Genomic DNA, 23,541 nt, shown 5'->3' with positions numbered 1-23,541 from the left:
AAGTGTCAGGCAGAGAACCCACTACTTTTGATCACTAACACTTTTTTTTTTTTTTTGCATAAGTGAAAAGAGAATCAGGGGTATTAATGATAGTGACTCAGTGTTGATCAATAGTATTTTTTGTTTGTTTGTTTTTTAATTCATTTTATTGAGATATATTCACATACCATGCAGTCATACAAAACAAATTGTACATTTGATTGTTCACAGTACCTTTACATAGTTGTGCATTCATCACCAAAATCAATCCCTGACACCTTCATTACCACACACACAAAAATAACAAGAATAATAATTAAAGTGAAAAAGAGCAATTAAAGTAAAAAAGAACACTGGGTGCCTTTGTTTGTTTGTTTGTTTCCTTCCCCCATTTTTCTACTCATCCATCCATAAACTAGACAAAGGGGAGTGTGGTCCTTATGGCTTTCCCAATCCCATTGTCACCCCTCATAAGCTACATGTTTATACAATCGTCAAGATTCATGGGTTCTGGGTTGTAGTTTGATAGTTTCAGGTATCTACCGCCAGCTACCCCAATTCATTAGAACCTAGAAAGGGTTGCCTATATTGTGCATAAGAGTGCCCACCAGAGTGACCTCTCGGCTCCTTTTGGAATCTCTCTGCCACTGAAGCTTATTTCATTTCCTTTCATTTCCCCCTTTTGGTCAAGATGATGTTCTCCATCCCACAATGCCGGGTTTACATTCCTCCCTGGAAGTCATATTCCACTTTTCCAGGGAGAGTCACTCCCCTGGGTGTCTGATCCCATGTAGAGGGGAGGGCTGATCACTATCACTTTTATCTTCACTCTCAAGTACTCTATGCACCTCTCTTTCTCCCCAAAATATGTTACCAAGGCCTTTTTTACCTTGAATTTTCCTTTCTCTGCCTTATCTTCCCTTCCTCTGTCTTAAACAGAAAAGTATGGGACTGAAGTATATGGTTTAGAACAATGAATTCATCAAGTTAATTTTTTCATGTTAAAATTGTGTCCTCCCTGCAAAAAGCAGGGTTTTGTTTTCCCTGTGAGGTCATTTTTGCTTCTCCTAATTTCTTCCCACTGATGTTCTTGGATTAGCTCATTTTTTAGAGCATTCACTTGTGCTCACGGAGAGACTGATAACAGACTGTGAGAACAGCTCTGCTCTTCATAGGCGAGCAACGATCCGCTGAGCTTTGAACTTTGACTTGCCCTGTTTGCAGACCTTGCCTGGCACAGTCCTGCTGAGCTGGTGGCAGTGGTGGCAGGGGAACTGCCCAGTGAATTAGAATGGAAGGCTGCTTTCTGGGGCTCCGGGGTCTTTTCTTTGTCCTCTTATTTCATCAGACTGAGCAGTCAGGTAGGTGTCTAACTTTTCATTGCATCAAGTTGTTTTTCTACCCTTTTTGCAATGGTCCACAAGTGGATTTTGTAGATGATGCTTTTTCTAAGAGATGGAATTGGGCACGCGACAGATTTATTGGGGGAAATGTCTGTGAAGGGTAAAGGGGGAGGGAGCAGGATTTGGTAGAGAGAGCCTGCAGATCATGATACAAGTCCAGAGTCTGTGAAAGGAGAAAAGAAGAGAAGGTGGACTGGGCGGAAGAGACTCAAACTGCAGGGTACCTCTGACAAAGTCTTGGGCAAGATGATTAGGAGTCTCCAAGCAAAGATAGCCTGTCAGAGTCCTACCCCACGCAGAAACGGCCTGGCTCAGTACCCCTGCCTGGCCTAGCCATTGACTGGGAGAAGCTCTGGAGGGAATGGCCTCAATGTGACCAAACGCTGAGACAACTCTGAAAGTGGGGCAGCTGGAGGCTGCCTGCCAGTCCACCCTCCTAGCAGTAACTCTTGAAGGGAGACATAACTTCTTCCACAATCATCCATTAAAGCTGCAAATCAAAACACCCATGGTTCAGCATTGGCTCCATAAATGGCAGGAGAGAGATTTTTGTGGTTTGCTTGTCTCCTGGACCTGACAAGTTTGACCTGAGTCTTGCTGTCACTGAACTTTCAGCCAAGACCCAGACCATGGTGAGAAGGTTCTTTCACACTCCTTCAACACATTAACACCTAAAAGACAGTGATGGAGAAGGGCATGTGAAAGAGAAAGAAAAAATGGGAAGAATCTGAAAACTGTGAAAATCAGATAGAGGAAGTGAAAGGGTATCAATTGCTTTAAGATGTGAAACTAGTATTAACAGCTACTTCAAATGAGTCAAGTGGTTTTGTTTGACTTTCTCTTTGTGAGTGAATTATGACCCCTGTTCACGTTTTTAAATTTCTACATCCCATTTTTATCAAGAAGTAAATCTTGTAAATGGATGTGGCATAGAAATTGAGTGCTCTTGGTGCCCAAGCTTGAAAACCATGTTGGCTCCCAGTTACCTTCCTCCTCAAGGCAGCTTGCCTTCCCGTTCTGACCTGAAAGCTGAATCCATGACCTTTTCTCTTCTACTTTCCCCAGCTTCGGAAAGGGGAACACCAACTACCCAGTAGTTTAAGTCAGATACCTGTAATCTTCCTTGACTCCTCCCTCTTTCCCACCCTTCATCCAGTTAATCACTTTTCTCCATCTCCACTGCTGCCACCTGAGTCCCAGCTGCAGCCCCCTTTCTCCTAGGCTGCATTGCCCAGTAGGGTAGACACTGGCCACGTGCAGCTACTGAGCACTTTAAATGTGGCTAGTTCAAACTGAGATGTGCTGTAAATATAAAATACATACCAGATTACAAAGACTTAGTACCAAAATAAGAATGTAACCACTCATTAATATTTGAAATACTGATAAACAAGTTCACTTAATATTTGGGGTCTATTGGGTTAAATAAATTTTACTACAATTAATTTCTATTGAAATTGATATTTATGTTGATGTTTTAAATGCATCTGCTAGAAAATTTAAAATTACATATGGGCTTGCACTGCATTTCTATTTGATAGCTCTCTCCCAATTGCCTTATCTCCCAATTGGTCTACCTGAATCCACTTTTATCTCCATTCTCTACACAATAAATAGAATGGTTTTTAAAAACTAAGATGTCATATCACTCCTTAATACAAAATCCAAGCCCCTAACATATATCAACCAAGATTGTTTGGCTGTGATTAAAAGAGACCCAAAATAACAGTAGTTGAAACAAAACAGGGATTTGTAGAATTTCATTTCTGGAAGTACTCAGACATTCAGAAAAACACTCCCAATAAAACCTGAAAACGTTAATTTAATTCTCAATAAATGAATCACTGAGCTGGCACAAAGGTAAGAATCAAAAGAAACCAAAAAAATAAAGGTAAAGAAAGGATGTAAGCATGAAAGCCAACCTTCATCCTTAGGGTTTCTACTGAAACCTGAAAACCTGAGCTCCCGTTTTGAGGAAAATACAGGGCACAAGATGCAGGAGATGCAATCTAGGGTCTAGCAGGAGACCCCTACATAAAGCCTCAGTGGAAAGGAGATGGGTAAATCAGTCCACACAGAGGAACAATAAATAAATTTCCCCATCTTGATTTTGACTCTGGAAGAAGGAAAAAAGATCTCCCCCAAGAATTAATAGCTACGTTTTGTCCCTCAAGAAAATGGCCACTCAAATTCACACTACCTGGTAGTCTGGGAAAACTTAAGGAAATAATTTTGCTTCACATCCTGGATTGGAATTGCCCAAGCCCCTGAGAGAGAGAAATGCAAATCCATGTAGCAGTTCATGGTGGAAAAAACCACCTCCACCACCACCACCACCACCCACAGAAACAAAACGATCATGAGAGCCCACAGAAAAAATAAAAAAGCAGAATGAGACTCACAAAAACCTCACATATTCAGATACAGAATAAAAAAGGAATATTTACTAGGTCTCAAGAAACATGATAAAAATATGAGAAGGAAAAAGAGCCATTAAAATGATCAAATGTGAAAAAAATAAAACAGAATGACTGGGATGGAAAATACATTATTCACAATTTAAAATAAGTTAAATAACTAAACAAAAAAAAGGGGGGAGAAAGGAAAGTTCTCCTTTACAATAGAATGCCAATTAATAAATGCTCAAGGAATAAGAGTTATAAGTTGGAAAATATTACTATTTTGCAATAATAATAATTGGTTCAGGCACAAAATAGGATGCTAAAACTACTGGAATAAAGATTGTTAGGGAACAAGACATTCACAGTCCCAAATTATCCCCCTAACTGTGAAGAAATTGGTAGACACCATCTTAACCAAGAATCAGAGTTAACATCACCAATAACAGGACAAACTGATATCATAAGCCTCCTGATGTGATACGGTAAGAATCATTTTCTATTCTGTGGCACCACCACCACCACCACCACCACCCCCCACAGAAACAAAACGATATACGAAAAATGCACAGCCTGAAGAAACAATCAGACATAACCAAATTAAGGGGCTTTCTATGAAACAATTGTCTTGTACTATTCCAAAGTGCTAATGTCATGAAAATGAAAGAAAAACTGTTCCACATTAAAAGAGACTAAAGAGACATGACAACTAAATGCAACAGAATCCTTTGATTGGATCCTGGGTTGGAAAAAAATTGTTTTAAAGAAAATTATTGGGACTATTGCTGAAATTTAGCTATAGACTGTATATTAGATAATAGTGTTATGTCAATGTTATATTTTTTGAATTTGGTACTTGTCTTGAAGTTACATAAGAGAATGTCTTTGTTCCTAGGAGAGACATATTGAAATGTATAGGGGTGGAAGGGTTATGATATCTGCTACTTAGTCTCAACTGGTTTTATAAATAAAAAAAAAGAATATATACACATGAAAGAAATAATGTGTCTTCATGTCTCAGCCTAAAAGCCACTCCCTGACCCTGAAGACCAGTGAGTGTTTCCTCTGATAAAGGTTCTCTTAAGTATATATTGTCTTTCATGCTTTGGCTTTTCATACTTCCACACCCTTCACTTTTCATAATCGTAATTATTTGTGTAATTACTTGCTTAACTTCTATCTTCCCTGTTATATTATATCTACATAAGGACTGGGACTTGGTCTTGTCTTGTTTTCTGCTAATTCCTAGCACTTAGCTCAGAATCTGGTGTATATAAGGTGCTCCATAAATACTTGTTGGATAAGTTGAACCTCTTTTCCATCTCCATCTCCCACCACTCTTCTCCTTTTCTCTCCCGATGCACCCAAGATTTTAGCCAAACTTGGATATTCACTACTTCCTCACATCCCTTTGTGGCATAGACCAAAGTATCCTTCCAAATCCAGTCTCAATTCCATAGTAATCAAAAGTTGGGAAGCACCTGTCCAGCTGCAGCTACATTTCTAAACTCCATGTAACTGCATCCCTAGCATCAGTGGCGTGTTAGTGAAAGTCCTGTGTGCCATTTTCAGGCCAAGATTTTAAGATGGGGGTGTGAGTCCTCCCTAGGGGTGGAAAGCCGTAAGATGGAAAGAACCTGGGACCTTGAATCTCATCATGTAGCCCTCCAGGACTGCTCATGAGCAAGAAATAAAATTCTATGTTTGAGTCACTACATTTTGGGATCAGTCATAACACTTCAGACCACCTTAACATATACACTTTGTGTGCTTTTTACATTTTCCTGCCTTTGTATAGTAATTATTATTCTGCTCAGTGAGCCCTTCCTGTTGAAAATATGTTCAATTTGCAATACTCATGTCAAATGTTAACAGCTCTATGGAGCCTTTCTCAATCCTTCTTCCTCCATGTTCTAGGCAGAATTAATCACTTTGCTTTAGTTCTACTAAAGCATTTAATATGTGATACTGTACTTAGTCGTCTGTCTGTCTGTTCTGGATGAAATCATGAAATACATGAGGGCAGAGACTGAGGCTTGCATATTTGTAATAATGCCTAACACCAAGCCTGGTACATACTAGGTGCTAAATAAATTTTAAGCGAATAAATGAATGACCTGATTTCAAATTAATTCTGACACTATACTAACTATGGACACTTGGTTAAGTCACAACCCTTCTGAGCCTTGAGTTATTTATTCACAAAATATTATTGAATATGCCCCACCTAATTCATAAGAACTGTTTGTTCATTCAACAAAACTGAACTGCATACCCGCCATGCATCAATCACTAGGCTTGGCACTAAAGATATAAATGGTGAGAAAAGATACTGCCCTGCTCTCATGGTGTGTAAAGCCTGATGGGGAGAGAAAAACTGGTATCAGGTCAAAGACAAAAAAGCAGGTAGTTAAAGCACTTCATTTTATCCTAGATTCTTTTGGAAAACAGATACCTCACTACTTGGGTAAGTCCAGCAATATTACTAAATCGACATTCTTATCTTACTCTATAGTATTCCTTTCGGCTTCAAAAGCAAATGAAGTTATGGTAAGATGGAAGCGTGCTGGTTCCTATCTTTTGGAAGAGATGTTTGAGGGAAATTTGGAAAAGGAATGTTATGAGGAAATCTGTGTTTATGAAGAAGCAAGAGAAGTATTTGAAAACGACATATTAACTGTATGTACTCCTCATCCCCATCCCATCCTGATGACTTCATGCACTTTTCTACTTATATAAACTTCTGCTGCCTTAGAGAATAGAGTTGTTCTCCAAGAGAACAACTGAGAGACTACGCTACATTATCCTATTTATGTACCTCATGAGACTGACATTCATAATCCTGATTTTACAGATGAGAAAATGGAGATGTAGAGATGTTAAATAATTTAGCCTGGTTCACACATGTAGTAAGTGGTGGACCCGGTATGCTAACTCAATATGTTTCTTCATAGTAAGCAAATTCAGCACATCAATTAGACTTACCCATCACACACATCAATATGCTTGTCATTATTCTGACAGAACTTGAAATTTTTAATTGAGACTTGTTTCAATATACCAGACAATTTTTGAAAGCACAAAAATCCCTCTTGGCATTAGATGCCTAGGCAGTAGTAAGAAACTTACCCATAATCTATAATTTGGATTAAGTATGGAATTTTTTCACCCATGTAGTTACATGTGTACTGTAAATAATATAGGTAGGATTTTTTCATTTTTAATTACCCATCAGCTTATTAGATGAAGGCTAGAGAGAGGTTAGTTAGAACCTGAGGAGTTGAATATTTGCATGTAAATATTTCTAAATAGTAGAATATTTAATAAATATTTTCCAGTTTTATATATAAATGTAGCAATAAAGTTGATTCTGAATAAGTTTGATCTGTTTCTCTGGTATATATTTTAAATGTTTAAAAAATTGTTTCTAAAATGCCCATATATAAAGAACTCTTCTGAAATAGACAATCCTTAATAAGACTAAGAAAAATTCTTAGGTCATGTGAAAGGATTAAAAATTTGAAAAATATTTTGCCTTTAATTTCAGTTTTCAAACTTCCTGATAAAGAGAATTTTGTAATCTTAATTAACTACTTGTGACATCATTCAAATCTTTAGAGGTCTGAGTACATTATGATTTGGGGTGGGGTGGGGGATACAATTTCTTATGTTTTCTTTGTAATTCTAATTTTAGATACCTCCACCCCAAACTGCCCCCCACCCCTTCACACACACATACACACTTTTAAATTTTTAATTGTTTAGTTAGCCTACAAAAAAGAGAAATTGATGTGAATTTTTAATATACACATCATACACTTTTGTAGAGAGTGAGGATATGAATGGAATAATAGTATAGGTTCTGGGTTTTCTTGACCACTTAATATCTGTTCAGCTAAAATGAATAGCTGCCCTAACACCTATGGCAATGAGCCAGTGCTCTTAAGGCCAATCCACTCATGAAAAGGATGAGTGCAGTTCTGACTTCCTTAGAAAAAATTTGAGACATGCATATGTTGATCTGGAGGCAGTTGTGTGAGGCTATTAAATAACAGAGTATGAACTTGATCCTCTTTTTGTATTCCAGAAATTTTGTTTTGGGAGAACTTGAAGTGTCTGCCTGTTGTTCTTTTTCCTTGCCCACGGCCCTGGGACCGCCAGAAAATTAACAAACAAGGCTCAATTGCATCATAGTTAACCCAGGATCTGGGAATCAGAAGCGTAGAAATCACACATTGGGGCAGGATGGAGATTTAATGTTTGCTTATTTTTATTCTGGAATCAAAGAGCTTTTCCAGCTTAGGGTGTGCACTCAGCTCCGGTTTTTACACATCTCTTCAGAGGATGTGGCCCACTGTTTTCCTGGGGTCTTTTCCAGATGGGTGTAGATAAAAATGACGAGGGGAGTGTGCCAAGTTGTTGGGTTGTTTTTGACTCTTAGGCTCTTTTCCTGACTCAATCTCAACTCTTTTGCATGAAGTAGAGGCAGTTAGAAGAGCAGTGACCTGTAGGTGTCTTCTGCCCAGCCCCTTACCTCTCAGCCTCCAGGGAACTGACTAAGAAGGGGCTCATTTCTAAAGACAAGCATTCTGCTACTGTAAAAGGAAGAAAGCCTCAAGCCCCTCAGGTCCTGTTCTAGATGCTAACTCATTACTACATCATTATCACAGTCTTCAAATCTCCTTCAGCAGCTTGGGAAGTGCACAGACTTCACTGCCCCTTGTGGTTTCATCTAAAGCTACCAGTGGTCTCTTCACAACAGAGGCTTTTAACTACATAAAAGTCAGTGAGGTCAGCACCTTCCCCTACTCCTCTGGAACCAATGGTTATTCCTCCTGGGGAATTAAAGGATGACATTTAGGAAGCTGAAGTAGAGCTGTTGGTGCCGATTGCCATAGACTGCTTGCCCTTCATTACAAAAGATAAATACATGATTGAGAGAAGTGAGAAGTATCTAGTTGATAAGATTATGGATAGTTTTTATTTTGTGTTTTTTTCGTGTCTTTAAAAAAATTCTTTAGAAAAATGAACAAAAATTGCTTAGTCAAAGTATAAATATTTTTCCAATCCTGGAGTGCAATTTCCCTCATCTGGGTCAAAAGCCACTCCTGCGACCCATTCGACCCATTCGTTTCCTCTCATTGTGTGGAGTGCCAGGGAGCTCCACCTTGGCCCACCCTGAGGGGCTGGGAGGGGGGTCACTGGCTGCTTCCCTGCTCCTGACCCCACCCCCAGAGTCCCAGGGAGCGTTCTTGGTGAAGCAGGAATCTGCCCAGGCTGCTCGGGGCCTTTAGGAGAAGGTGCAGCCGAGAAGCTTATAAAATACTGCGCTGACATTCTGACACACAGCAAAGAGCTCATGTTTCTTATGCCTGACTCTTTGAGGTGTGGAAGGAGTTGGAGTTGAGGCAACCAGCGTGGAGGAGCCCGGGATAAAGTGGCTGTAAAGGAGCATCTTTCCCTCCCATTCTTAGTTTGGTCTGAGAAATGAAGAGAGAGAGGGTGTAGAGGCAGGAGCTCATGCTGCCCAGTCCGTGAGGCCTCGGCCTAGACCTTTCCCGGCTGCCTTGCTCAGGATCTGGGAAGCTGTAAAAGTGACTTACCTTCTCAGCACGTGGTCACAGTGGGAAATTGGAGTTCTTTTTAGGCTTGACAATATATAGATGAAAAGACAAACACAAGTTGTGTTCATCATGCCCAAACACATGGGTAAATCATGAAAAATTCACCCAACCTCCCTGAAGATTGAATATTCCCTTTGAAGAGCAAAAGGATGCAAAAGAGTACAAGATGACATTTAGGTTATGGTAATGGTGTTTGTGCCCACTGTCACAGACTATTTTTCTTCTTTAAATAGTTTATATTAAATAGGATATAATACACATATACATATATTACCTAATATAGTGCATACATTACATGTATTATAATGAGATTAAATATATATTATGTATATTTCAAAACTTTTCATTCTTTGTTAAGACCAATATTTTTCTACTAGGTGTATAAGATTAGCATTTTCTTATCTTCAAGGCCTTCTAGGGGGGAGAAGATAGAAAAACAAATGCTCCATTTGTAACATTAAAAAAATTTTTTTCTTTTTGTTTCTATTTGTAACATTTTTATGTTTTAAATTTGCAGAATAAATTTTGGAAATGGTATATGGGTAAGTAATTTTCTTTCATTTCTCCTTTGAGATGAAGTAAGGAAGTCAGATTAGGAAATGTTAATAACTTAAGGGCAGTGGATTTCAAATTCTTTAAACTTTTGATGGCTCCTGAAACCACCAGGGCACTGGAACTAATCTGCTTGAGGACGTGAGTGACAAAGCTCCCGCTAGTCCTACACTCCCCCAGGATCTGGGAGGTCCCTCAAATACATACTGACAAAACATTTGGGGCAATAAGTTTTCCAAGCACGCCCCCAGAATCTTAGAAGTTCCTTGGAGCCTCTAGGGCTGCAACAAGAAGACTAATAGGGGTACATGGATTGGGGATGGGGGAGGGAGGGACACCAGAGCTAAGCAACACCCCCCTCCTTGAAATTAGTTACAGGATAGTTTAAGTAATTATCGAACAGTTACAGTGTTAATTAAGCAAAGAAGAAGAAAGATTAAAGAAAGGGGGAAAATTAAAAGGGAGCCTCATAGAGAACAAATCTGCTAAAGAAAGACATTTAGGGGTAATGGCATCTAGACACACAGAAAATAACATCCAGCCAGGCCAGGAGAGAACCTGATAACCTGTGGTCTCCAGTTCAGCTGTGCCCTACAATTTCCTGTCTCCTGGACACCTCAAAATCCCGAAGCACTGCAAACCCCAGGGCAGACTGTCTGTAAGGTCAAGGGATGCGTTAGTGCACCTATTTGTTGGCAGAGGTAAAAATTAATGAGCATTCTGGAGACCATCTCACCTCCATCCCATCACCTGCCATAAGGTTTTCATCTCCCACCTGCTGCTCTTTTGATAGGTGGCAACCAGTGCATCTCCCAGCCATGCTTGAACAACGGGTCATGCCATGACAACATCCGCAGCTACACCTGCAACTGTTCCTATGGCTATGAGGGAAGGAACTGTGCATTCGGTGAGTCCTGGTGCTAGGCAAGTTCACCCCAAACCACCCCGGTCACCTCTGCTTTAGGCCACAGGTTTCCTGGTACCCATGGACCTCATGCTCCCCTTCAACCAGTGCTTTCTCTTCAATCGCGAGGGCCCTTCTGGTGATTTAAGCTCAAGCCCCAGTGTAACCCATGTGAACCATCTTTGATTTTACTCCAAGTGAAATTCTCTTGTTCACAATTAGATTCTCCACTGAAAAAACACGTGCTAGCAGTCATCCTTTGAAATGCCCTCTAACCCCACAAATACTGCCTCTCTGGTATTTTCCATGTCTTAGGGCTCTTTTCTCTTCCTCCCAGATCCATTCCCACCTACTCCATTCATAATCTATTCGTGTGAATTCCTGGAACACATTTTTTCATAAGCTGGAGTGATACCGATTGTGGAGAGTAAATTTATAAGGGGGTGGGAGTGGGGCCACAAGCAGGCACTCTCAGAGCCAAGCCATGACAATGTGAGACTCCACACAGATAAAATGTAAAGCTTCATAAAATTAATATTCTTTATCTCTGCAACATTTGTTTAGTGAGGTTGGGGAGAAACCAATTTCCTATTAATCATCAGATACAGAAATAAATTTACTTAATTGTTTCAATACCTCTGGTCAAAGAAGAGTCAATTTTCTGGGGAGAAAAAGATTATTTCCAGCCCAGACTGCTCCTATGAAGTCCAGATTTCTATTTCCATGCCTTCATGAGAGGTCCAGTTGGATGTGTCACAAACATCTCAAATTTAACATGTGCCAAAGTGATATTTGATTCTCATTCCCATAAAGGTTTGTTTCTTAATCTTCTCCATCTCAGTAGAAAGTAACCCCATTCCCAGCTGCTCCAGCCCTCTACATGGGAGTCCTGCTAGACTCCTCCTTCTCCCGCAGACCCACCCCCTCAGACCCAATTGAAAAGTCCTGTGGTTTTTACTTCCAAGCTATATGTTGAACTCATGACATCATTCTCTACTGGCACCACCCAAACCACGCCACCAGCCCCTCTCACCTGGACTACTTTAATGGCCTGTGTCCTCCCTTCTGCTCCCAGGGTTTCCTCCCCTGTTCACATAAAAGCAGAGTAATCTTTTTAGTACATAAATTAGACCATGTTAACTCCCTTGCTCCAAAGTCTTCTATGGCTTCTCATTACAATGTGCAAAATATCCAAACTGTGAAGAAGGTAGGGGCCCAATCTGACCTCTATCTCCAGTATTATCTCTAGCCCTCTCCCTTGCTGGCCTCCAGCCCAATCGGAAGGGAAGTCTTCCTCTCAGCCACACCTTAGGGCCTTCACAACTCTGCTCCTTCTGCCCAGGACCCTTGGCTCACTCTCTTCATGGACGGCTCCATGCACATTCCCGAAATACGGAAGTACAGGAAAGGCTTATAGGAAGAGCTAACAATCTCAAAAGAAGGAGAACATTTGGACTGAAAAAGCAGAGCCCCAATGCACAAGGAGATTATAAAAACAACTATTTTCATGATAACATTTCTGTAATTTTTTAAATGTTTCCAGCTAAAAATGAATGTCACCCAGAGAGAACAGATGGCTGTCAACACTTCTGCCATCCAGGACAGGACTCCTTTATGTGCAGTTGTGCTAAGGGGTATAAACTTGGTGAGGATCACAAATCGTGCATTCCAAATGGTAAGTTCTCAAATCGAAAAAGTAGTATCATTCTTACAATTGTGGACTCTCATTCCACATCGTACTTCCCTCTTATGCAATAAAATTTAAAAGACCATTTCTTCTTTCTGTAATGAAAAATAGCTATAATTCAACCAGCGATCCCTGTGTCCATGTTGGAGCAACAAAAATGCCAAGAAAAAGGTGCTATTTAAATTACAAGGCTTGCCCAGACTATTATATTATCTGAGTTAAACCGTAAAGACCTAGAGTAGGTCATTTAATTTCACTATGCTCTACATATGTATGAATTATCACAAAATAATAAGCATTAAGAAATAATATTTTAATAGTTACATCATGAATAAAATCTGATGTTTGACTTGGAAGGCACTGACTTTTCTTCTCATTTTGTCATCACAAATGAAGAGAAGTGTGCATGTGGAATCCTGAGTTCTGATTGCATCATAATACTAAGGGAAAGCAAACAGAGTCTTCAGAATTTTCCATGGCAGGTAACAGAAAAAATTTTTTAAATGTGTTTTAATTTTATGTTACAAATTTCACCTTGTTTGTCATTTCTACCCTCTTTGCCAAACAGAAATGCAATGACTAAGTGAAACAGGCATCATGATTTAGGTAAACTAATTACTAACACTCTATATCACATTTTCAAAGTGCTTTCTAATGCTAAATTCACAACGTCAGAAGTCTTCACTATTTGCTATACACAAGAATTTAAAGCATTATTTACGGCCTTCACCCAGGGCCATTCGTAGGTACTTCAAAAAGCTGTTACCAATATCATTTTTCTTAGAATATAAGCATCTTTAAGTCATAGCTTATATTAGCACTTCAGTTTATAAACCACTCTGACACAGTGTGACACGCTTGGCATCACTGCCATGCCACTGCTGGAAGGCAGAAGATCCCAATGGTTTAGGGCACAGGCTCTCCACTCTAACCACTTAGTTTGAATTTCCACTCCATTATTTTGTTCACTTAATTTCTCTTCTTTGGCATTAGGTTTTGTTATTTTCCTTTTCCCCCTTAACTGGCATAGAAAGTAAATACTCTATTACTGTTTATTTAATGGTTACTCTTGACATTTTAGCATGCACATTTAACTTAGCAATATATAGCATTTTTAGCCTCCTCCCAAATAATTTCAAGCACCTCACTCTAAGCTCACCTGCTATTTTGACCAGTATTTTATTCTTTTCTTTTTAAAACTCTCCCAAATAGGTATTATTATTATAATTATGGTTTATACCACAAATATGGGTTTAGATTTACCCATGTTCTCTATTTTCTTTGCTTCTCGGGCCTCTAGCAAATCATTTCCTTCTGCCTGAAATACATCCTTTTAAGGATGGACATCCAATAGAAATATAATGTGAGTCACATATGTACTTCAAAACTTTCCAGTAGTCACATTAATACAAATAAGAGATGAAATTAGCTTTGGTAATACATCTTATTTAACCCAAAATATCCAAATATTCCAACATGCAATGAATATAAAGAATTGTTGAGATTTTATATATATATATATTTTTCATACTAAATCTTCAAATCTGCTGTGCATTTTACACTTATAGTACATCTCAATTTGGTCCAGTCACATTTCAAATGCTCATTAACATGCAGCTAATGACTACCATATTGGGCAGCACAGGTTAGGAAGTTTTTTTAATAAGGGTCTGTAGCTAATAAATTCTCTAAGTTTTTGATTTTGTGAAAATGTCTTTATTTTACTCTGATTTTGCTAAGCATATAGCTCTCATGTGATCTATTTCCTGTTAACCCTTAAAGATATTTCAATGTCTTAGGACTTCCATTCACAAGAAGTTGGTTGTCAAATTACCCTTTCTTTCTAGGTACAGTCTTTTCCGGATGCTTTTAAGATCTTCTCTTTGTCCTCAATTTTGCTATGCAATATGACCAGGTGGCAATTTCCTTTTATCTATAGTGGATTTTGTTCTGCTTCTCAAATCTGTGAATTCCTGTCTCTTCACGAAAAATGTTCTCACATGATAACGTAGTGGCTCACAGCAGTGCTCTGGAGTAAGACTACCTGGATTCGAACCCCAGCTCTATCGTTTGTTAGCTGTGGGACCTTGGACCCTTGGAAAATCATGTAATCTCTCTGTCTTGTTTTCTTCATATGTAAAATAAAGAAAATAATAGTATTAAATAGTCAGGATAAAGGCTACATGTTAAATAGTCAGGATAAAGTCTACATGTATGAAACAAAAAGATTCTCAGTTGACTGGTCCAGTCTTACAGGGCAGCTCGACTTTACATAGTTATTTTGGGACCCAGGTACCTTCCATTTTGCTGCTCTCCCAGCACCTAAGGGTTTATCTTCATCAGCATGACTGAAGCTGGGTCACTGCCATGCCCGTGTTCTAGTTTACGGAAAGAGGGAAAGAAGTCCAAGGTAACCAATTTTGTCCATGCAAATGACAGGGGAGTTGCACGTACCACCGGTGATCACATTCCATTGCTAAGAACTTATTCACATGAACTAACTTGGCTGCAAGGAAGGCTGGGATAGTTTCTAGGTAGGCATTCATATGTCCAGTTAAAAAAACCCTATTACAGTGGAAGAAAAGGGGTTCTCAGCAGTCTGCCACAGTTTCTATGTCATAAGATTGTTAAGAGTGTAAATGAGAAAAAAAGAAGACTATTAAAGCACTTCAAACACTGCCTCCACTGAAAGCTTTTAATAATTCTGGCAACAGTGTGCAGGACTGGCTAGAGAACAGACTATAGCTCAAAGACAGGAAATGAAAAGAGACTGAAGTAAGGCAGAGTAGACAGAATGATGGACAGGAAGGGACAAAGGCCAGAATGCTAATTATTAGCTTAATTAGTTAAAATTTTCTTTTATTGCTTTTCCTCAAGCTTTCCAAGACCCATTATTCATATTACTATTCTTATTGTCTGACCAATCATGGGCTCAGGCAAGCCTTATCATATGTTGGGATAAATGGATAACTGGCTTAACGTACACAATCAATCCTTTAACAAATGATGATGATGGTCCAACTCTTAACAATTACATCCTATTATCAGTTGCCCTATCTACTTGAAGGAGTATTAGTTATCATTTTAATCTACAGAAGAAGCATTAGTATCAGTAAGCTGAGGGCTATAACCTATGAGATGAGCATTCTTTAAAAAAAAAAGCCAAGTGTATTTGGAGAAACACTGACCTAGGCAAGCTAAATATTATCAGATTTTTACTCAAGCACTATAAATAGTTCTGAAGTTAGTTAACTGAATTAATATCTGGTATTTTCAAAGAAACCTTTGAAGAAGAGAATAATTGACTTAGTAGGATACAGAGTTGAAAATTATCTTTAGAAGTTATTTGTTTCTTATATTCTAGGTAAGAAATTGGTCACCAAGTTCCATTACATTTTACCAAAAGTCTAGCAGACTAATGCTAATGTTATAAATGCTATTATTTCTCAAATTTGGTTTAATCTACTTATAAAATGAGGATAATACCATCCACATTGTAGTGAGGGTAAAAGATAATGTATATAGATTAAAGACAATGAACCTAATATATGGTAGGTATTCAATAAATGGTAACTATTACTAACAAACACAAGATTTCTAAAAATGAGGCTGCATTAAATTTGTAAACCTTAAAAAATTTTTTTTTCTCAGCAATTTCCATTTTGTCAGATGATGTGAAATTAGAATATTAACATTTCTTGAGCCAGTACATGTGCCATATGGGTAATGCTTTATTTCATTTTTTCATTTTATTATCCCTGGTATTTATCCTCTACTCTGAAATCTGCTTTGACTGGTATTAATATAGACACTTCAGGCTTCTTTTGGTTAGCATTTGCATGGTATAACTTTTTCCTGTATTATACTTTTAAATTATTTGTGTTTTCACATTTTTTGTTTACTAAAAAAGATTTGGTCTTTTATTTTCATCCAACCTGAAATATCACTTCCTTTTTTTTTTAGAAATTAGAACTTTATTATAAACATTTCCAGAATATAAACAGATTCTGTATTAGGACTCTTTAATAACCTTTAAAACTATATGTAATCTAAGCTTAATATTATAATGTATCTCATTTTCCACTTTCTAATCTAAAATATGTACCACAAGTTAGATCTAACAAAGAGAAAAAAATAACCTACATTGCTTCATAGAGAAAACCAACAAACATAAAAATACCCCACCCAAACTAAAACAAACCCAATCAAGAAACAGATTCTGCAAAGCCTATTAATCCTCTAATTTATAATAAATGACCTCCCAAGGGAAAACAATTCCACTGTCATAGCAATTTGATGAATAAAAGTGGAGCCACTCTCATTAAGGGAAATTACATTATATGTAAAAAAAAATAATAATAAAGCTTTTAGAAAATAAGGAAAGTAATTTCTGTGTTGGGGAGCACATACACTAAATACTTTCCATTCACCTGGCCTTTGTTAGAGGTTAAAGTACCTGGTCACATAAGAAAAAAGTGACATGAACACAAACTTCATGAAACCAACTCCCTGAACTACTTTTTTTTTTTTTTAATTCAATTTTACTGAGATATATTCACATACCATACAATCATCCATAGTGTACAACAATTCACAGTACCATCATATAGTTGTGCATTTATCACCCCAATCTATTTTTGAACATTTTCCTTATACTAGAAAGAATCAGAACAAGAATAAAAAATAAAAGTAAAAAAGAACACTCACATCATCCCCCCCACCCCACCCTAGTTTTCATTTAGTTTTTGTCCCCATTTTTCTACTCATCCATCCATATACTGGATAAAGGGAGTGTGACCAACAAGGTTTTCACAATCACACTGTCACCCCTTGTAAGCTACATTGTTATACAATCATCTTCAAGAGTCAAGGCTACTGGGTTGGAGTTTGGTAGTTTCAGGTATTTACTTCTAGCTTTTCCAATATATTAAAACCTAAAAAGTGTTATCTATATAATGTGTAAGAATGTCCACCAGAGTGACCTCTCAACTCCATTTGAAATCTCTCAGCCACTGAAGCTTTATCTCATTTCATTTCGCATCCCCCTTTTGTTCAAGATGTTCTCAATCCCACAATGCCGGGTCCAGATTCATCCCCAGGAGTCATATCCTGCATTATCAGGGAGATTTACACCCCTGGGAGTCAGGTCCCAAGTAGCAGGGCAGGCAGTGAGTTCACCTGCTGAGGTGGCTTAGTTAGAGAGAGAGGGCCACATCTGAGCAACAAAAAGGCACTCAGGGGGAGACTCTTAGGCACAATTATAAGCAGGTTTAGCCTCTCCTTTGCAGTAACAAGCCTCATGGGGCAGGCCCCAAGACAGAGGGCTCGGCATACCAAACTGTCAGTCCCCAATGTTTGTGAGAACATCAGCAACAATCCAGGTGAGGAAGTACAACACCTCCGCATCCTCCCCCAGCTCCTCAGGGGGGCCCCGAATATATCTTTTTATTCTCTGCCCAAATTACTTTGGGATATCCTCAACTACTTTTTCAATTGAACTTTGGGAGAACCAAATAAATAGCTTCAAAATCTGAAGATAGTCTGGTCCCAAAGCATTTCCTTCTGTCTTTCTTGACCTGTTCCTTTTCTCTTTTCTACATTTTTGTTCCTCTTTCTTAGAGGTTACATCTTGGATTTTTGTCTTCTTTCGATTCTTAAGCTTTTCTGTACTGACACTGTTTCCATCTCTGCTTTCTTTCTTTGGATGCTCTTGTGTTTGTCTAGATCTGTTTCCTCATAACTATTTTTCCTCTTATGCTTGGGGCTGCTTCTCCTCTGGTTCTTCTCTGTCTTCCTCTTGGTGCCTTTTTCTCTTCTGATGTGTCTGTTTATGACTAGCTTGATGGGAACTGGTACTGTTTTCTAAGGAGAGGTGCTTGTAAACTCCAGATTTTACACTGTAGAAGCCACAATTATATTCTTGCTGGCTAACGTTCAGGGGTACTGGTTTTTCTCAGTAGTCCCTGGGGAGTTGACAGTAGCTCAGAGTGTCTGGTCTCATTCTGCTGTCATGAGGTACCTGGTTTTCCACTGTTTGTGAAATATTGTATGACTGACAGTCAGTAAGTTTGGACAGTTCATTCAGATGGGACTCTCTGCTCAAAAATTCTATATCTGGTCTGGAGTTAACCTCTTCTTTGTACACATAGGTTTCTAAACAGTCCTTTGTCATCTTTCAGAAACAAGTCTTTGGCTCTAAGCCTCTGGCTTTCTGCACTTTGATATAACCTTCAAGTTCATCTTGAAAAGAGTCTTGTTTTCTTTAAATGCTCCATTAGATTGATAACAAGGAATTCTCAAGTGTTGGTGAGGATGTGGAGCAACTGGAACTGTCACACACTGATGTGGTAGTGTAGAATGGTACGATCACTTGGAAAACAGTTGGGCTGATTCCTTATTAGGCTGAGAACTTGGTGAAGAAATATAATCATATTTGCCCATTAAGTGCTTCAATTTTTTAGCATGAACTTCTCCACATAGCAAGACTGTGCCACAAATAGGGAGCCAAAAATCATGATGCAGAGATTACAAAATCTATTACTGTCTAATACTCCACACCCATTCACCTCATAATGTGAAATCCTTTGTGATTCAAACTGTAGCACTAGTTTACATACGTTACAAAAGCATCTATAAAAAGTTCAATCTTGGTTCAGTCAACGTGGATCTTCTCCAAGGCAAGGGAGGGCATCTACAAACTACTGTCCTCCTCCCCACCAACACCACTGGCTGGACAGCAAGCCGGGATGGAGGTGGCTGAGAGGCAGGGACAACCACTGCCACTGCTGCCACCTCTGCTGCCGAGCAGGCAGAGCAGGACCATCCCTGCCTTTTAATCGGTCTTTAGACCATACACATTTATTGTGACTATCGGTACGCTTAGATTTAAATCTATCACCTTGCTAGTTGTCTTCTATTTTTCTCATCTGTTCTTTTTCCACCTTCTGAATTAATTGAATCTTTTATTCTATTTTATTTTGTTGGCTTATTAGCTGTAATTGTTTTGTTTAGTGGTTTCTTTAGGGTTTATAGCACACTTCTTTAATTTATCATGTTCTATGCTACCTTAAACTGCTATTACACTCCCCCACTCTAGCATAGGAACCTTAAAACAGTACACTCCTATTTTTCCCCTCCTGACTTGTGTGCTTTTATTGTCATTCATTTTACTTCTATATGTTATAAATCCTATATTACATTTTTATTACATTTGTTTAAGCAGTAAATTATCCTGTAAAAAAGCTAATATACTGGAGTGTAGTTATATATTTAAAGGAATGTATTTACCATTTTTACTCCTCTTGCTTTTCATTCCTTTTTGTAGATTCATAGTTCTGTTATCTGTTATCACTATGTTATCACCATCTGTTATCACTTTCCTTCTGCCTGAAGGACTTCCTTTAATATTTCTTGTAGTGCAAGATTACTGGTGATGAATTCTTTCAGATCTTGTATGTCTGAAAAAGTCTCTATTTCATCTTCATCTTTGAAAGATATCTTATAAGGGTACAGAATTCTAGGTTTACAGTTTTTCCTTTCAATACTTTATAGTATTTCACTGTCTTCTGAATTTATTTCCAAAGAGAAATCTGTCATCCTTATCTTTGTTCTCCTATGCATGTACTTTTTTCTCTGGTTGCTTTTAAGGTTTTTCTCTTATGATGTGCCCTACCATAGTTTTCTTTGTGTTTTTTTGTACTGAAGGTTTGGTGAGATTCTTGGATTTGTGGGTTTAGTTTTCAACAAACTTGGGAACATTTTCACTACTAGTTTTTTCAAATATTTTTTTCTGTCCCCCCTCTTCTTCTCTAGGAATACAAATTACATGTACATTAAGCTGCTTGAAGTCCCACAGTTCAGTAATGGTCTGTTCATTTTTTTTTTTAATTTCTCCTTCATTTTGGATAGTTTCTATTGCTTGTCTTAAGGACACTGATCTTTTCTTTTCAAATAACTAATCAGCCATTAATTCCATACAGTACATTTTTAATGTCACACATCATAGTTTTCATCTCTAGAAGTTTAATATGGTTCTTTTTTAAACTGTATCTTCTTTTAACTTTTTCAATATTTGTAATTCAGATATAACTGTTGCATTGTCTTTTCTACTAATTCTAACATCTTTATCAGTTTTAGTCAATTTGAAAGATTTTTTTCCTCATCAAGGTCATGTTTTCCTGCTTCTTTACATGTCTAGTGATCTTTAATTGGTTGCCAGACATTGCAAATTCTGTCTTTTTTTTGGTTGCTGGATATTTTTGTTTTCTATAAATATTCTTGAGTTTTGTTCTGGGATACAATTAAGATACTTGGCAATAGACTGATCATTTGGGATACTGAGCTAAAAATTTGGGGGTAGAACCAGAGCAGGGCTTAGTCTAGGGCTAGATATTCTCCACTCCTGATGTAAGACCCTTCTGTGTGCTCTACTCAAGGCCCATGAAGCATAACATTTTCCAACACAGTTGGCAGGAACAGGCACTATTCTCAGCCCCGTGTGAGTGCTGAGCATTGTTTCCTCTAATCTTCAGGTGGCTCTTCCCCTGACCTTAAGTAGTTTCCTCACATGCATGTGTGAATCACTACTCAGCTGAAAACTGAAGGAGGTCTTCTGCAGATCTACAGAGTTTCTGTCAAGTTCACTCCTCTCCATTAACTTTGTCCTACAAACTCAGTCCCCTTTGGTCTTCCTGGGCTCTCAGCTCTATTCCCTCAATTCAGGGAGTGAACTGAGCTCCACCTGGTTAACCCCTTCCTGCCCTGTGTCATGGGCAATGTCTGATGTCCAGTGTCCTGAAAACTGTGGTTTCATATATTTTGTCCATTTTTTAAAATTGTTTCAGGAGGGAAGGCAAATCTAATCCTTGTTATTCCACCTTGGCAAGAAGGGGAAGTTTAGGCTTCATTTGATAACAGAGCACACAAAAGCTTAGATTGTCAGGGACTTGTTAAATAACTTGTAGCCTTTAAATGGTAGGGTGGGAGGTAAACATCAGCCCTATGTCTTTGGAGAGCATACTCTTTAATCACTATACTATACTGCTCCCTAAAATCTTGCAAATTGTCACTAGTTTCTGTCTGTTTTGCTTTTTAAAGGTAAAATTAACAAATTCTGAAGAAGAAGACTTCTGTGGTGGTGTTATAATTAAGGAAAATTTTGTACTGACAACAGCAAAATGTTCACTAATACACAGAAATATTAGTGTGAAAACAAGTAAGTATTTTAGCACTAATTTGTGTAAGATCATATTGAAAATAAGAACTATCTTGTGTAGGAATGAAAATATGAAACCTGAAATTTCATGTCTAATGCAAGACAGAACTGAATTGTGATACTATAAAATCAGAAAGCATTTGCAAAATATGTAACAGAATGTCTCAGCACTGTGAACAGGCAAATGTTAATTAATATTTATTATAAGGAAGAAAACACAATCCATAAAAATATAACTTCATTTAAGATTGAAATAGAGCAGTTGTGGTATGAGATACACAACTACCTGAAAATCAAAAGAGCTGGGTTCAAATTCCCCCACTATCATGTGAACTTGGGCCTTTTATCTGACTCAACTCTGCCTATTTTCTCATCTATTAAAAATGGGCAATAATATCTATCCCATAGGGACACTGTAAATATTAAATAATAAATTGTGAAAGTAATCTACAAAATACAAATCATTATGAATGCTAGCTTACAAATCTAAAGCTCCTATAAATAAATTTATATCTACTCACCCCTCCTAAATTTTAAATCAACAAAATGTCAGCCTAAAAACTATTTCTGAATAGCTAAATCCTGGTAAGCTTGGAATTAGGACAAATTCTTCATAATTTCTTCCTACTTTTTGACCGTTTCACCAAACACCACTGTATTCACACACAGCCCACCCCACCCCCCAAAAAAGACTCTACAGAACTTATTTTCATATTATTTAAAGGACACGTGAGAAGAGGTCATGGACATTAGTTGAAATGCTTCACTCTTGTTTTAAATCCACAGAAGAATACTAAAGAGATCAGTGCAGTTAGCCACGGCATGTTCACTCATGCCTCACATCATGACTTGCTGAGAAACTAGTTTCTGATTATTTCACCCTTGAAAATCAGATATTAAAAAGACTTGTGATTGTTCTTTATTTCAGACTTTAACAGACCGAGTAATGACCCACTGACAATCAAGATAAAGAAAATTTATGTGCACATGAGGTACAATGAAGAAACTGGGGAAAATAATATTTCGCTGTTGGAGCTGGAAGAGCCCATTCAGTGCCTCAGCACTGGGCTCCCCATCTGCATGCCTGAAAAGGACTTTGCAGAACACATTCTGATTCCAGGGAAGGTGGGCCTTGTCAGTGGCTGGACAGTCAATGGGACTGAATTAGGCAACACACTAATAGAGTTGCCAGTTACACATTTTGATGGTGAGGAATGTGGAAAAGTACTTAATGTGACGGTCACAACGAGGATGTACTGTGAGAAGAGCACATCGGTGGCTGGACAGTGGTTGGAGGGAAGCACTGTTGCAAGAGAACACAGAGGCACTTGGTTTTTAACAGGGATTATGCACTCATCACCAACAGGAGAGTATGGGCAAGTATTTCTTTTCACAAAGATTTCAAGATACTCACTCTGGTTTACACAAATAATGAAATAATTACAACTCAGCAAATCAGAAAGAATAAAATATATAGTGAAATTCCAAATTGTAACTGCAACCACGGGGATAAACTGAAATTATTACAACAAAATATCTGTAAAGCTATTACAGCTTCAGAAAAGCCTGGTCAGCATACAAACTATGAGTTATTGCTTGCTAGATCATTACTAAATGCTGTGATAGTTCTTTCTTTAGAACTTTGCATCTGAACAGGGACTTTAAAGGAGGAATGGATATATTAAATAATAAAATATGTCCGTAATAAAACTGTTTTCTAAAATTGTCTACTTTTTCACATCTAATGCCTTTCTGAAGACAACTGGTTAATGAACATTG

The 23,541-nt window shown here is 38.1% G+C and overlaps 2 protein-coding genes and 1 pseudogene across 5 annotated transcripts in view; 1 reads left to right on the top strand and 2 right to left on the bottom strand.

Moving 5' to 3' along the window:
* PCID2 (PCI domain containing 2) overlaps positions 1–23,541 on the bottom strand; it is a 97,638-nt gene that overhangs the window by 7,849 nt on the left and 66,248 nt on the right. Inside the window, exons 15-17 of one of the 4 annotated variants that reach the window (XR_005211126.1) lie at positions 12,087–14,926; positions 11,895–11,947; positions 661–2,053 (exon numbers count right to left, since the gene is read on the bottom strand). The exons of 1 other annotated variant lie outside the window; for it this stretch is intronic. The gene's annotated coding sequence lies outside the window, so the exon portion shown is untranslated. Of the gene's footprint in view, positions 1–660; positions 2,054–11,894; positions 14,927–23,541 lie in introns of those variants that run through there. 2 more of the 4 variants (XR_005211125.1, XR_005211127.1) reach the window with 2 other exon arrangements.
* PROZ (protein Z, vitamin K dependent plasma glycoprotein) lies at positions 1,161–23,475 on the top strand. Its single transcript, XM_037800132.1, has 8 exons — positions 1,161–1,340; positions 6,297–6,460; positions 9,923–9,947; positions 10,751–10,864; positions 12,405–12,536; positions 12,945–13,030; positions 21,645–21,762; positions 22,691–23,475. Exons 1-8 carry the CDS (start codon positions 1,271–1,273, stop codon positions 23,200–23,202), a joined length of 1,221 nt encoding a protein of 406 aa, XP_037656060.1. The 5' UTR covers positions 1,161–1,270; the 3' UTR covers positions 23,203–23,475.
* LOC119507418 lies at positions 17,909–19,371 on the bottom strand (annotated as a pseudogene).

This window comes from Choloepus didactylus, chromosome 12 (genome assembly GCF_015220235.1).
Source record: "Choloepus didactylus isolate mChoDid1 chromosome 12, mChoDid1.pri, whole genome shotgun sequence".
Taxonomy (NCBI): Eukaryota; Metazoa; Chordata; class Mammalia; order Pilosa; family Megalonychidae; genus Choloepus; species Choloepus didactylus.
The sequence above is the reverse complement of the archived record's forward strand: the minus strand, read 5'-3'. Positions and strand labels throughout refer to the sequence as shown.

Excerpts from the sequence above, each read along its gene's own strand:
- PROZ (XM_037800132.1), top strand. The coding sequence starts at position 1,271 with ATGGAAGGCTGCTTTCTGGGGCTCCGGGGTCTTTTCTTTGTCCTCTTA. Across the intron at positions 1,341-6,296 it reads TCATCAGACTGAGCAGTCAG|TATTCCTTTCGGCTTCAAAA; the intron begins GTAGGTGTCTAA and ends CTTACTCTATAG. Across the intron at positions 6,461-9,922 it reads TTGAAAACGACATATTAACT|AATAAATTTTGGAAATGGTA; the intron begins GTATGTACTCCT and ends TTAAATTTGCAG.